The sequence below is a fragment of the Neovison vison genome, chromosome 2 (assembly GCF_020171115.1).
Source record: "Neovison vison isolate M4711 chromosome 2, ASM_NN_V1, whole genome shotgun sequence".
NCBI lineage: Eukaryota > Metazoa > Chordata > Mammalia > Carnivora > Mustelidae > Neogale > Neogale vison.
This window is the reverse complement of record NC_058092.1, coordinates 30,209,309-30,222,383: the sequence shown is the minus strand read 5'-3', so window position 1 is coordinate 30,222,383 and position 13,075 is coordinate 30,209,309. Positions and strand designations below refer to the sequence as shown.

General features: G+C 44.3%; 1 protein-coding gene across 18 annotated transcripts in view; it reads right to left on the bottom strand.

The window, feature by feature from the left end:
* The window catches only part of MACF1 (microtubule actin crosslinking factor 1), a 340,165-nt gene that overhangs the window by 267,768 nt on the left and 59,322 nt on the right, over positions 1 to 13,075 (bottom strand). The window contains exon 1 of one of the 18 annotated variants that reach the window (XM_044237873.1): positions 11,761 to 11,934. The exons of the other annotated variants lie outside the window; for them this stretch is intronic. Within the exon in view, the coding sequence (XP_044093808.1) occupies positions 11,761 to 11,812 (52 nt within the window). The 5' untranslated portion in view covers positions 11,813 to 11,934. Of the gene's footprint in view, positions 1 to 11,760; positions 11,935 to 13,075 lie in introns of those variants that run through there. 18 annotated transcript variants of the gene reach the window in all.

Here is a 13,075-nt window from a genome sequence, read left to right as displayed (position 1 = left end):
TGTAAGCCTGCAAATAAGTGCTGACCAAGTGGGGGACAAGTTATATTGCTCACCAAGCGCCAGAACAGCAGGTGTGTGTGCTATGGGGTGAGGGAGAGAGGTCTCAGGCCCTCCTCAGCCCTGTTCTCTAATCCCCCTTAAAAACACTCCCTAGGGCAGAGAAACCATCTGTTTCAACAAAGCCTAGAGCCCTACAAGCATATTAACTCCTTCACTGCTGACCTGCTAAGATGGGCTTCACTCAATAGTAAATGCTCATTTCAAAAATGCCTTTAAATGTTAGAACATAAGCTCCTTAAAAGGGAAGAGACTTGACCCTGTTCTCTGGTATATCCCTAATACCCAGAATAAATCAACATCAGGGGATACTCAATAAATTATTTTTTCATTTATGTCTATTTTCTAAAGCCTCCCTATTCTCATCATTCGTCCTCACTTAAGAGTCTGACCTGGTTTCCTCAAATTCACTGCACCAATCAATATTTCGTGTACTTTTGTGTAAGATCACTAGTCCACTTGCTGTGCGGTTCATCACCAGGTCCCAGTGTCAAGCACAGTACACACAGTGGATGCTCAAATCTATTCGTCGAATGAAAGAATGACTCACTTTGGTCACCACACCTTGTAAGCATTCAGCAATGAGCACTTCAATCTGGCTAGGTTCGAGCTAAGTACCATGAGAGTTATAAAGATAGAATGTCTACAGAAAGGTCCCCCCAAAAGCATACAGTTTTAACGGAAAGAGAAAACTACCATGTAGGAAAGTGACACATCAGTATGGACAATGATAATCCAAGAAGTCTTCATGGAGAAGAAAGGCCTAAAGTGAGGCTGGAAGGGATGGACAGGTTTCAGTCAAGTATGAAGAACAAGGGTGTTCCAGGTTAAGAGAACTGCCAAACATACAGTGTAGGAGAGAGTGAACGAGGCACTTCGAGGTACCATGAGGAGATGGGTCTGTCTACAGCAGGAAGTGTGTTCTAGGAAGTTATGTGAGATGAGCCTGGGAGAGTGGGGGGATGGGTGGGTGGTCAGAACACAAAAGTCTGTCATGGGGTGTCTGACTGGCTCAGTCAGAGGGGTGTGCAACTCTTGGTCTCAGGGTCATGGGTTCGAGTTCTGTGCTGGGTGTAGAGATTACTTAACATAAACTTGTAAAAAAATGTTTTAAAATAAAATAAAAGGTCTGTCCTACTTTTGGTAATAGGAAGTATAGGAAACAAAACATGAGGCAGTTTTAGAGGTTCAGGCATGAGGAGATGAGTGACTGAACCAGAGTCATGGCAAAGGGAGTGGAGAGGAAAGGGCAAATTTAAGAGAAATTCTGAAGAAACAAAAGGACCCAATGACAGACTCAAAATGGGGGTTGATGCAGAGAGAGAAGCCAGAAATGTTTCCAGGGTTCCTGATCTAGGAGACTGAAAGAATGTGAGCACAACTGTCAAAAATGGGGAACCAAGGAGAAAAGCCAAGTCTAGGCTTAATTTTGAAAATACTGAGTTCGAGGCAATATCCAAGTATAGATGTCCTGCAGGCAGCTGAAAAACAGACCAAAAAATTGAGATTTTTTTAATACATACAATGGAATGTTATTCAGCCTTAAAAAAAAAGAAAAGAAGGAAATCCTGTCACATGCTACAATACAGATGAACCTTGAAGACATTAGGCAAAGTGAAGTAAGCCAGCCACAGAAGGACAAATAAACTCACGGAAGCAGAAAGTAAAGTGGTAGCTGCCAATTGGGGTGGGTGTGGGGGAGGAGGAGGTGCGGGCAGGACAGGGAGTTGCTGTTCAACCAGTAGAGTTTCAGTCATGCAAGATGAAAAGTTCTAGAGATCTGTACAACAAATGTGCACACAGGTAACAATACTCTGCTGTACATGTAAAAATCTGCTAAGAGGGTAGATTTGTTATTTTGTGTTTTTTATCACAATAAAAAATAATCACACCTGAAATCATTGAGAGATTTTTAAGGAGTAGAAGACAGATGTGGGAGTTGGCAACTTAAAAGAAAAGCAGATGTCAAAACAATTGGCTAGAGGGGGGAAAAAAGTCAGGGGCTGTGTAATAATGCCAGCTATGTCTGTTTCATGGGTTTATGTGTCTGTGCTAAGACTTTTACCTCTGCCACTCCACTTAATCCTCATAATTCTATGTTAGAGATATTACTATCCCCATATTACAGATGAGAAAATGGAAGCTCAAGAGAGTAACCTGCCCAAATTCACTCAGCTGGTAAATGTAGAAACTTGGGTTTGAATCCAAACTCACCTGGATCCAAAGCCCATGTTCCTCCCACTTCACCACATTCTCTCACCCCTTAGGAAACTGCCATGGGTAGTCAGAAAAAGGAGAGATCCAGCAAAAGGCACACAAACAGCAATCAGGTAAAGGAAAATCAAGAGATGTCCTCACAGAAGCTAACAGAAGAGAACCTTTTAAATAGGCAGCAAAGTCATCAACAGTATCAAATACCAACATTCCAACACAGAAGGGAGGTCCACACTCCAAGTCTGTCTGTCAAGAGTCGTGTAAAGACAGGCCAAGTACTACAGCCTGGAGAACTTGAAAGAAACAGAGGCAAAACCTGGAGCTAAATGGGCTTCTTCTCTCCCTCTTATAACTGACAGGCACCTGGAGCTACTGGTGGCCCAATCACTCCTGGCCACTCCAAGGTCCTCATGCTGCAGTGCACCGCCTGGCCAGACCCAGGAAATACCCACCCAAACACAAATCACCGCGCAACAGAGGGTCAGGTTCGACTCGAGCAGCGGGAGAAGTGGATCTCCACTCCAACTACAGTGCAATATCCGATGTTTGTTTCCAAAACCAAACTCACTTTGAGAAGGATTTCATGCCCCTACACTCTTTACTTCCCTCGTCCTAGACAAACTAAAATCAGCTACGTACAGCCCCACTTCAACTGCAGCCCGACCTCCCGGTAAATGACCTGTCGCACCACTGCCAAAGTCAGACTTCTCTCAAAAAGCCCCGGATGGTTTATATCATTTCTCTGCCTTGAAAATATCTAGTGCCTTCTTCTGCCTATGTTATTCCTCAGCCCTTTATGAACACAGACTCAGCTTTCCAATCCAGCCTCATCTCTCATCCCAAACAATTGCTCATTCTCCCCAGCTTCCTACTTCCTAACACCTCTCATTCTTCCCCAGAGGAAACAGAAACTTCATGAGTCTATTCCTTTGCACACCTGCTGTCTTTCAAAAATACCTTTTCCACCTTCTTAACAGGCAAACTGCTACCCAACTTCAAGATTTGGCTCCAGTACGTTTTCCCCTTTCAAAGTCTTCCCCACCACCCACCATGTTGCCCCTAGTAATCACTCCACCTCTGCTCTCACAGCATTTTGTTCATAATCTCTATAAATAGCACCTGGCATGCAGATAGACAGATAACTGTATCTCCCCTAGACAGTGCAGGGGACTGACAATCCCTCAATGCCTTATACAGAAGGTTCTCAATGGGGGTGCCTAGGTGGCACAGTGGAGCAGGCAACTCTTGATCTCGAGGTTGTCAGTTCGAGCCCCAAACTGGGCATAGGGATTACTTTAAAAAATACACACACACACAAGCACATGATTAAGGAAGGGATAAATTTTAACAGTACGAAACTGTCATGTACCTAAAAACTACAGGACTTACTGAAGGTCTAAATAAGTGCCTAGTAAGGCGCCTGGGTGGCTCAGTGTGTTAAGCCTCTGCCTTCGGCTCAGGTCATGATCCCAGGATCCTGGGATAGTGCCCCGCATCGTGCTCTCTGCTCAGCGGGGAGCCTGCTTCCCTCCCTCTCTCTCTCTCTCTCTCTCTCTGCCAGCCTCTCTGCCTACTTATGAACTCTCTCTGTCAAATAAATAAAATCTTTTACAAAATTAAAAAAATAAATAGGTGCCTAGTGCTTGCTATAAAAGATGTGGACAGGCCTCACCCCAGAAACATGCAGATTCCCAGATTCCTTGCACTGGAGAGAATCACCCCATTGAGACAGGTTTGCTTAAGGGCCCTGGGAATGGGAGGGGCAGACAATTCTCACTGTGTGAAGGATGCAATCCTGTGGGTGACTCAAGCCATTTTCCCACTATCCTGGCTGCTATAAAGACAGGCTTTTCAATCGAACCCCAAGCCCCTGCACACAAAGTGGCACACATGTGCCTTCCTTCTATCAGTCCTCAAGCTAATTTCCAAACATGCCAGTGTATCATGAGCTAGAAAACCCACAGTGTCTGCTCCAGGATGTCAACTTCAAGTCAGAAACAAGACTGTACTCTTATTAAGTCTATAATTCTACCCTGAGGCTCTCAGTCTCAAGTAACAGAAACCAATTTACACTTGACTACAATATGTTGATTTAAAACACAGCACCAGCTCCATGTTTTCCAAACACAGTCAGTCACCTACCACAAGCAAGGGTGATGACATAGTAGTCTGTCAAACCAATTACACCAGGTTAAGCTAGCCTGAGCTACTAGCTAGGTGCTAGCTCAGTAACAGCAAGAAAAGAAAAAGAGAATCTCAACCTCAGACCAATCTGGGGTTCCCATACAGAATATCTATATGGCAGCAATTAGGTCACTTTTGGTATTGCAGTTTCTTGATCAACACTGATGGATCTCTTAACACAAGTAGAAAAGGTACTAGGGTTAGGAGGATCTATGAAGCCATTTAAATGCCTGGAGTGGGGATGCCTGGGTAGCTCAGTCAGGTAAGTGCCTGCCTTCTGTTCAGGTCGTGTGATCCCGGGGTCCTGGGATCAAGTTCCGCATCGGGATCTCTGCTCAGTGGGGAGCCTGCTTCTCTCCGTGCTTGTGCTCACTTGCTCATGCTCTCTCTCTCTCTCTCTCTGACAGATAAAATTTTTTTAAAAAATCTAAATGAATGAATGAATGAATGAATGAATGAATGCCTGGAGTTGCTAGGAAAACAGTTTCAGAATAAAACAGTGCAGTGATAAGATGATGACATGTGGGAGCTGCTGACTAAGTGAAAGAGACACTTGGCACCTGTCCCATGATGAAATTAACTGCATAGTAAAATATCTGAACCAGCTGGCCATTAAGTCTGAAGACAGAGCTATCCCTAGAGGGCAAGGGGCCAAGAGCTATCAGAGGGGTATTGAAAGTGTTACAGGTAATCTCAAAAGCTTCTAAAAGTGCAATAAAGTTAAAAACCAACACCCAGAGCTTTGAATATATGTATTAAGATCAGTAATTCCACTTCTAGAGATCTATCCTAAAAAGATCATCAGAAATGCACAGAAAATTTTATTTATAATGATGTTGATTATTATATCATAGCAGAAAAAAATTAGAAATGTGCATGCCCCACAACTGGGAAACGTTAAATAAATAATCCTTCCACTTGAGGAAATTCCATATAGTTGTTAAATGTTGTAGACAAGCAGCAGCTCTTTCTGCCCATGGGCCCTATTCCCGTGCTTTAATAAAACCATCATTTTGCACAAAAAGGAAGGAAGGAAGGAAGGAAGGAAGGGAGGGAGGAAAGAAATAGGTAAAGGCATGAAAAATGCTCACAAAAACAATAAACAGTAAGATAGAGAACTACATTACAATAATAGAAAATATATAAAAACACTTATGTAAATGTGGACACAAAAAGATTAAATGGAAACAAGCATGAATATAGTAACCTGTGAATTGTAGGATTTTTGTGACTTGGGGTTTTTATTTTTCTATGCTTTCTACTTGGCTAAAGTTGTGCTTCCATTTAATGGCAGGGGGAAAAAAAAAAACCTAAGTTTTTTTCCTTAAGATTCTTTAACCGCCACATTGAAGAGGAAAAACATTCCCCCCCAAAAGGCCAGTCTCTGAAAGGTACATGTCAGGACATGAGGACTTCCCCCACTTGCCCTGACACAGCACTAAGGGACAATCTCCCAGGCTGGCCAACAAAGTGGATGTCCAAAATAAAGCTGTGAGATAATGGGTGCTGAGTGGCTCAGCTGGTTAAGCAACTGCCTTAGGCTCAGGTCATGATCCCAGAGTGCTGGGATCAAGTCCTGCATCGGGCTCCCAGCTCCACAGGGAGTCTGTTTCTCCCTCTGACCTTCTTCCCCTCTCGTGCTCTCTCTCACTGTCTCACTCTCAAATAAATAAATAAAATCTTAAAAAAAAATAAGCAGTTAGATAATGAGAAAGACTTGACACACACCTCAGAACTAAGAACCAAAACTGAGCGTGCAGCTCGTTGGCAGTCCCCGTGCTCCCTTGTTCGGTGTTGCTGCCGCCCTCCCCATCTGGGGCCACCTACTGACTAGGAATACCATCTTTCCAAAGTTTTCAAGAGCAGTCCATTTTCATTCTTTGAGATTGGATTTAATGTTTCAAAACAACCTGAGTCTTAGTATCATTTTCTAACCAAAAATTAAGTAGGACTATAAAATGACTGTAGTTTCTTAAAGGAGTCATAAATCTGGCAGTGAAGAGAAAAACCACAAAAAGGGTTTTTATAAATGTGCACAGGTACTGATGTCAAAGTGGTTTTTATTTAACCCCCTCTGGTGACTACTGAAGGACATCTGGATACAGGATTTGAGTCCAATTCTTCAAACGTCTTTTTAGGCTTAACACGTACCGGGCAGACAATGAAGACACAAGAAGGGAGTCATAGTTCCCACCTGTGACAACAGTATGATGAACATCTCCTTGACTCTAACTCTGTGCCAGATGTTACACTTACTATTGCATTTAATCTTAACATTTTGTGAGGTAAATTTTATTATCATCCCCATTTTACAGGTGAGAATACTGAGTCTTACAGAAGTTTACAGGAAACTTACCTAAGAAGTAAAGACTAGGAGGAAAACCAAATATTTAAAAACTATAACTAAGGAGGGCCTGGGTGGCTCAGTTGGTTGAGCATCTGCCTTCGGCTCAGGTCACAATCCTAGGATAGAGCCCCACATCAGGCTGGCTCCCTCCTCAGTGGGGAGCCTGTTTCTCCCTTTCCCTCTCCTGCTGCCATTCACTCTGCTTGTGCTCTCTGGCTCTCTGTATCTCTCAGTCAAATAAATACATAAAATCTTTAAAAATAAATAAATAAAAACTATAACTAAAACATAACTATAAAATTTTTAATAACTATAACTAGTAAATAATGGCAACCATAAGCATGCTCTAAAATAAGCGTATTTAAAGTGTATGGCAGCACAGATGAGGGAAAGAGAATTCTACCTCAAAATGCAAAGGATGAAGAAAAAGAGAGGCAAAGGAAAGGAGGAAGGAGGAAAGGAAAGGGAGAAAACTATGGGGTGGGGGCTAGGCACTAAAAGGTGAGTGGAAGTTTGGTATCTAAAGAGAAGGATGGGGCGCCTGGATGGCTTAGTCATTTAAGCATCCAACTCTTGGTTTTGGCTTAGGTCATGATCTTAGGGGTCCTGGGATAGAGCCCAGGCTCCATGCTCAGGGTGGAATCTACTTGTTCCTCTCCCTCTGCTCCTCTCTCCGTGCATTCTCTTTCTCTCTCAAATAAATAAAGTCTTAGAGAGAGAGAGAGAGAGAGGACAATGGTATTCCAGGCAAAGGCAACAGGACAGTATACGCAAAGGAAGAGAAAGGTGAAAATGTGTGGCTATGCTGGAATATACTGGTTTTTAAATTACCTTACAGACCTATCACAATTTTTTTTGGCAAAGACTAGAGAACCACTTTCTCATCATTCACCTTCAACTACTTCTCTGCCTGCCTAACTAATCCCCAATTACCAGCCCACAGCACAGGCCTGGAAAAAGCAAAACTTGCCAAAGAGCAGGATTTGGACCAATAGTTGGACCTGTCATACCCACAGGAGAGGTCTGTCTGGGGAGAAATCACTCAATGACTATGGTTTCTGGCAGGGCTGAGAAGTAGAAATTAAAGCCCAGAAGCCGCAGCAGCAATGCAATACACTGCACCCCAATACTGGTGTCAGAGCACCAAAGATTCACAGGAAATTGGGGACCGGAACTTCAAAAGACCTCTACAGTGTCTCTATTCTCCCACTGGGCTCCCTTCAACACTAGATGGAAGAATGTCTGCAAGCTGAATTACGTCAAGCAAAGTAACTACACGAAAAGGGGAGCCCAGCCCCTCTGGAATACGCAGAGATACAGGTGAAAGGGAAGTAGTTACTCACCATAATCAGGGGGCACAGTGGGTGACACTCGGCCCACAGGACAGTTTGACAAAGGCAGTGGTTTATACCTAACTGTCTGCCTGGTCACCCAGGGCTGGGGAAATAATTGTCTAAGACCTATGACAACATTCCAGAAATGATTATAAAGACCAAACCAAAACAACTACGTGCCCTCTTCCAGGAACCTCTCCCACTAGAAAAAGATTCAAGTTCTGGCAAACAAGGAAGGTTAAATCAGATGAATGAAACAAACTGCCGTATCTTATAAATTTTATGCTATAAAGACTTTCACACATTGTATATAAATACAATTAGAAAACAGGACACAGCTCAAGGAAGATAGTGCAGGTGAAAAAAAAAAAGATCTATTGCCCTCACCTCCAAAGCACATAATCTGCTCTCCCGCAGGGAATAAGGTGCACCAATGTGTGTTACACATACACTGGGGCAATTGTGGGTATTCTCCAATATAGCACATGGTCCCCAGCATCGGACAGCAGCACAATATAGCCATCTTGGCTGCTATCTCCCGGGAAGTCCTTAGCAGGACCGATGTTCTCAGACCAGCCAAGCCTTGGGTTTTCCAATGTAAACTACCTACGCTATGGGAGTATTTAAGAGCTACATGGATTAATACATATAAAGTGCTTAGAACTTTATTGTTGTTGTCCACAACTAACATTTGTCGTTATCCATAACTAACATTTGTCCATAACTAACATTTGTCATTGTCCATAACTAACATTTGCTGGGTGCTTGCTTTTATTCCTATTATCACTAGTGCTACTGTCTTCTCGTCCCAATCACCATAATTGTCCTACAGTGAGACCAAGTAAGACCTGGAGCCAACCATGTGGATGGGTATTTAGGGCTACAACTCCCCAACCGGAGAGTGACTTGACCGAGCTCATCCTAGACTAAAGCAGGTACAAGGACTCACCATGATTCAAAGTCTCCAGCAGGGACTGGGACAGAAGAGATAGAACCAACATCTGGTGAACTCTGGCAACATTCCAGACACCCAAGTGTATATATATCCTCTTATTTAATGCCCACAGCAGTAAGTGCTTCTGAGTTCATCTTAGAGAGGCAGAACCAAAATAACCCTAGGATCTGGAGTGGGAAGAGAAGAGTGTGAGCTGCCACTGCAACTGTGGTCTTTTCATTTCCCTGATTTCAGCCCCACACAGGCACACCCCATGATAGGTGTATCTCCTCTGTTACTTGTTCATTCCTAGCATTGTTACTCACTCCTTCCCAGGAAAGACAGGGCAAAGGAGGAAGGGGGTAAAAAATTTTATAGGTGGGTTAAGAAAATAAATGATTGCCAAGCTGGTTTTAATATAACCTCTTTCAAAAGCAGAAATAACCCTTGCTAGGGTGTGATTTCTAACCTCTACATGCCCCAAAAGGATCAAATCAAGACCTACTTGTACCTACTTGTACTGAGAAAGTCAGGAGAGTTAGGGGAAACTGGGGACCAAAGCAATCCCTATTTAAGGAGTGAAAAAGGACTCCTTCCATGCATGTTTTGTGGAAGGAAACCAAGAAGTCCCCCTACCGGTCATATCTGCACTTTGTTCCTAAAGCACCTGCGGCAGAGGAAGACAGGGTTACGTGTGGTGCAGTCGCCTGAGAACCTCAGCAATCTACTTAGGTCACGCTAAACTTGATTCACTTAGGCCACAGCCATCCTCATGTGGTTTAATTGCTCATCTAAACCCCTGACACTAAGAGGAACCAAAAAGAAAAGTCATACTCTCCAATTCCATAAGAAAAGTAAATCTCCTGTAGTTTCCATCCACCACCTGCCCATCTTCAGGAAGCTCTGGCCTTTTATCACAAGACTGGTGCCAAGGATAATGGGGAATACAACTATATTAAGGAGCTCAGTGTCCAAAGACAGGTCTAGGGTTCCTACTCCAAACCTTTTCTTCTACTGAAGGAACACGCAAGTTATTAAGTTTGATAGTACTTCCATGAGTTTTGTAAACAGAGGAGTGAAAGAAAAGGGCTCCTGCTATTGGGTGGGCATCATGCTCAGGAATATAGAAGGATCTCTCTCAGACAGGAACTAGGGCAAGAAAAGGGGGCTCTTCTATAGCACAGGGTACATCCTTGTACCTCCATTCAAGTTCTTCAAGTTCCCAACAAGGCCCAAGAACTAAGAAGCTTCACTGGTTCTGTTCTGCATCTCACACCTCTTCCCCATGAGTCTGGATGAAGTCCGAACTCTTTCTGCCCTCTCAAAACTTCCTTTAACAGGGAAACAACAGTTAACCTCACTCATTCTTGCTAAGACCTGCCTGATGCCTGATGAGCTTGCAGAGCCCCAAACTTAAACAGGAGTCAGAAGTCCTGGGGAAAAAAATTTTTTTAATGCAGTGGGGAGGGGAGAGGGGGAAACAAAAGGGAAGAGAAGATAGAAATTAGTAGAACATTACTTTATAGCTGCATATCCCTTGATAGCATACAAAGCTCTCCATGTATATACTCTCTTAGAAACAGTTTTTCAATAGATAATGGAAGAAAGGAAAATACCAAGAGACCCTGGCAGGATGGAAGTCTCCCACTCCCTCCTCCCTGAAGAATCCCACTTACCCACTCTCTACCTCCCCTACTCTCTCTGCACCCACCCCATGACTGCTCTGGATCCAGAATCCAGACTACTGATGAAAGAGGGAGGGGTTGAGCACCTTTCTAAGCAGATGGAAATAAAACCACCAAATAATTAGAGAAGCAGCAGCAAAAAGATTTCATTCATCTTTCTCCTCAAGAGGCAAAGAGGCTTGCATTTTTCTTATCTGTGGTCAGTGAAGAGTTTGTCAACCATGTAAAGCAGACACTATTCCCTCTAAATATTATTCTATCAAAAGGTTACCTCCTTTGAAGTCACTGATTTGGGGCGCCTGGGTGGCTCAGTGGGTTAAAGCCTCTGCCTTCGGCTCAGGTCATGGTCTTTGGGTCCTGGGATCGAGCCCCACATCGGGCTCTCTGCTCAGCAGGGAGCCTGCTTCCCTTTCTCTCTCTCTGCCTGCCTCTCTGCCTACCTGTGATCTCTGTCTGTCAAATAAATAAATAAAATCTTTTAAAAAAATAATAATAAAGTCACTGATTTACCCCTTTACATGGCTCTCCTGGCCTGTCAACCTGCATTCCTCCTCCCTGAACCACTCCCTATTCGCTGTTCTCTCCAGGGGGAACTCTGACTCACTGTAGACACAGGCTTTGGAAATCCTAGCCCAAGAAACAGCTACACCTGGGTGAGGCTGCAGCGCCCGATGGCAAGTGCCCTCCACCCACACTGCCCCAGGAGTGCCCTGAGCTCTGCTCAACTCAAGGGAGCAGGGGCATTTCTTCAATGCCCATTCAAGCAAGAGAACAGACTGCTGCTGAAGTAGCTGAGAGAATCCTCTCCCACTCACCCACTGTCACATTTACAGTGTTAGCCCTTCTATGTCATTGCCTAAACACACCAGAAACTATGGCCAGCTCAGAGTAAGAGGGAACCTTGAGCAACTGATGGGAATTTAAAGACCGCACAGAACACCCAACACAGTAAGTGTTCACAAATTGGGCAAGGATAAGGGCAGGGAGTCAGAAGCCTCATCATACCTCTAAGGTTGTTGAGTCCCTCCAGGAACTTCTGATACTTATAGGCGTTCATGTCCCTGTCCAGCTAGCTGTGTTGGTTCACTGTCTAGAAGCAGGCAGCATGGCACGGTGACAGCTGAGAAGTAAGAGCCTTCCAACCGATTGGTCTCTACCACTGCGCCTCTGAGCCCCCAAGAACTGGACTTTGACCACATTTACATGTGACGTCACCAGAGAGGCCTTATTACATTACAGCCCTTCGTGCTCCCTCATTTGTTGCAGCGAGCGGAAATACCTCCCCAGAAGGGGACAGCCCCTCCTTTGCACAGAAATGAGGCGGGAGACCACAACAGGCCCCTGCCTATCATCTGCCACCTCATCTGCCACCTTCTCTCTAGACTCCAGCCCAGGCTCCCCTGGGATTACCGCTCCTCTGGTTTAAACTCTAGGGAAAGAGACTTTAATGCTTTTCAAGACACGAGTCAGGGGTTCATCTAACACTGGAGAATGAAACCTTTAAAGGGCCACACTCACCACAAGAATGTCACTACAGGAGCTCTTGGGCAAATATCACATGGCAACGGGGCAGGTTTTACAAAAGAAACAACAGACGCTGCACTCTGCTTACAGCAGTCCTGTTTACAGAATGGAACACAGCCACACACAGGCAAGACGCTGCTAATCAATACAGTCCGAGGCAGGGAGACAGAAGCAGAAACCGTGAAGCCCACTTCCTAAGTGCTAAATGCACAAGTCAGGGAGGGAGGACCTTTGCCATAGAAAACTAAGGGGAAAATGAAGTTCAGACGCCCCCCCCACCCATGCTCCCCATTCCAGGGCACTATTTGGCTCAGCTGACTTGTTTTTGGTTTGCTTTAATAATGTCAGTAGCTACTGTAAATTTCCTTCTCCATTAGCCCCAAAAAGATGACCCACTCCCCACCCCACCCAATAATCACAGGCTCATAGGATAAACTACACAGATTATATAATAAGAGGGGAAAACAAAACTCTGAAATTTCTATCGCATTTCATTTTAAGACATTCAAAGGGCTTCATCTGCAGGATGCCTGGGTGGCTCTTGATTTCAGCTCAGGTCACAATCTCAGGGTCATGAGATCAAGCCCCACATGGGGCTCTGTGCTCAGTGGGGAGTCTGCCTGAGATTCTCTCTCTCCCTCTTGCCCCTCCCCCAACTCATGCACATGTGCCCACACTCCCTCTCTCAAATAAATCTTTTTTAAAAAGTGGTTCACCTGCATCATTAAATTCATCTTTTAAAATGTCTTTATAGGGGCGCCTGAGTGGCTCAGTGGGTTAAAGCCTCTGCCTTCAG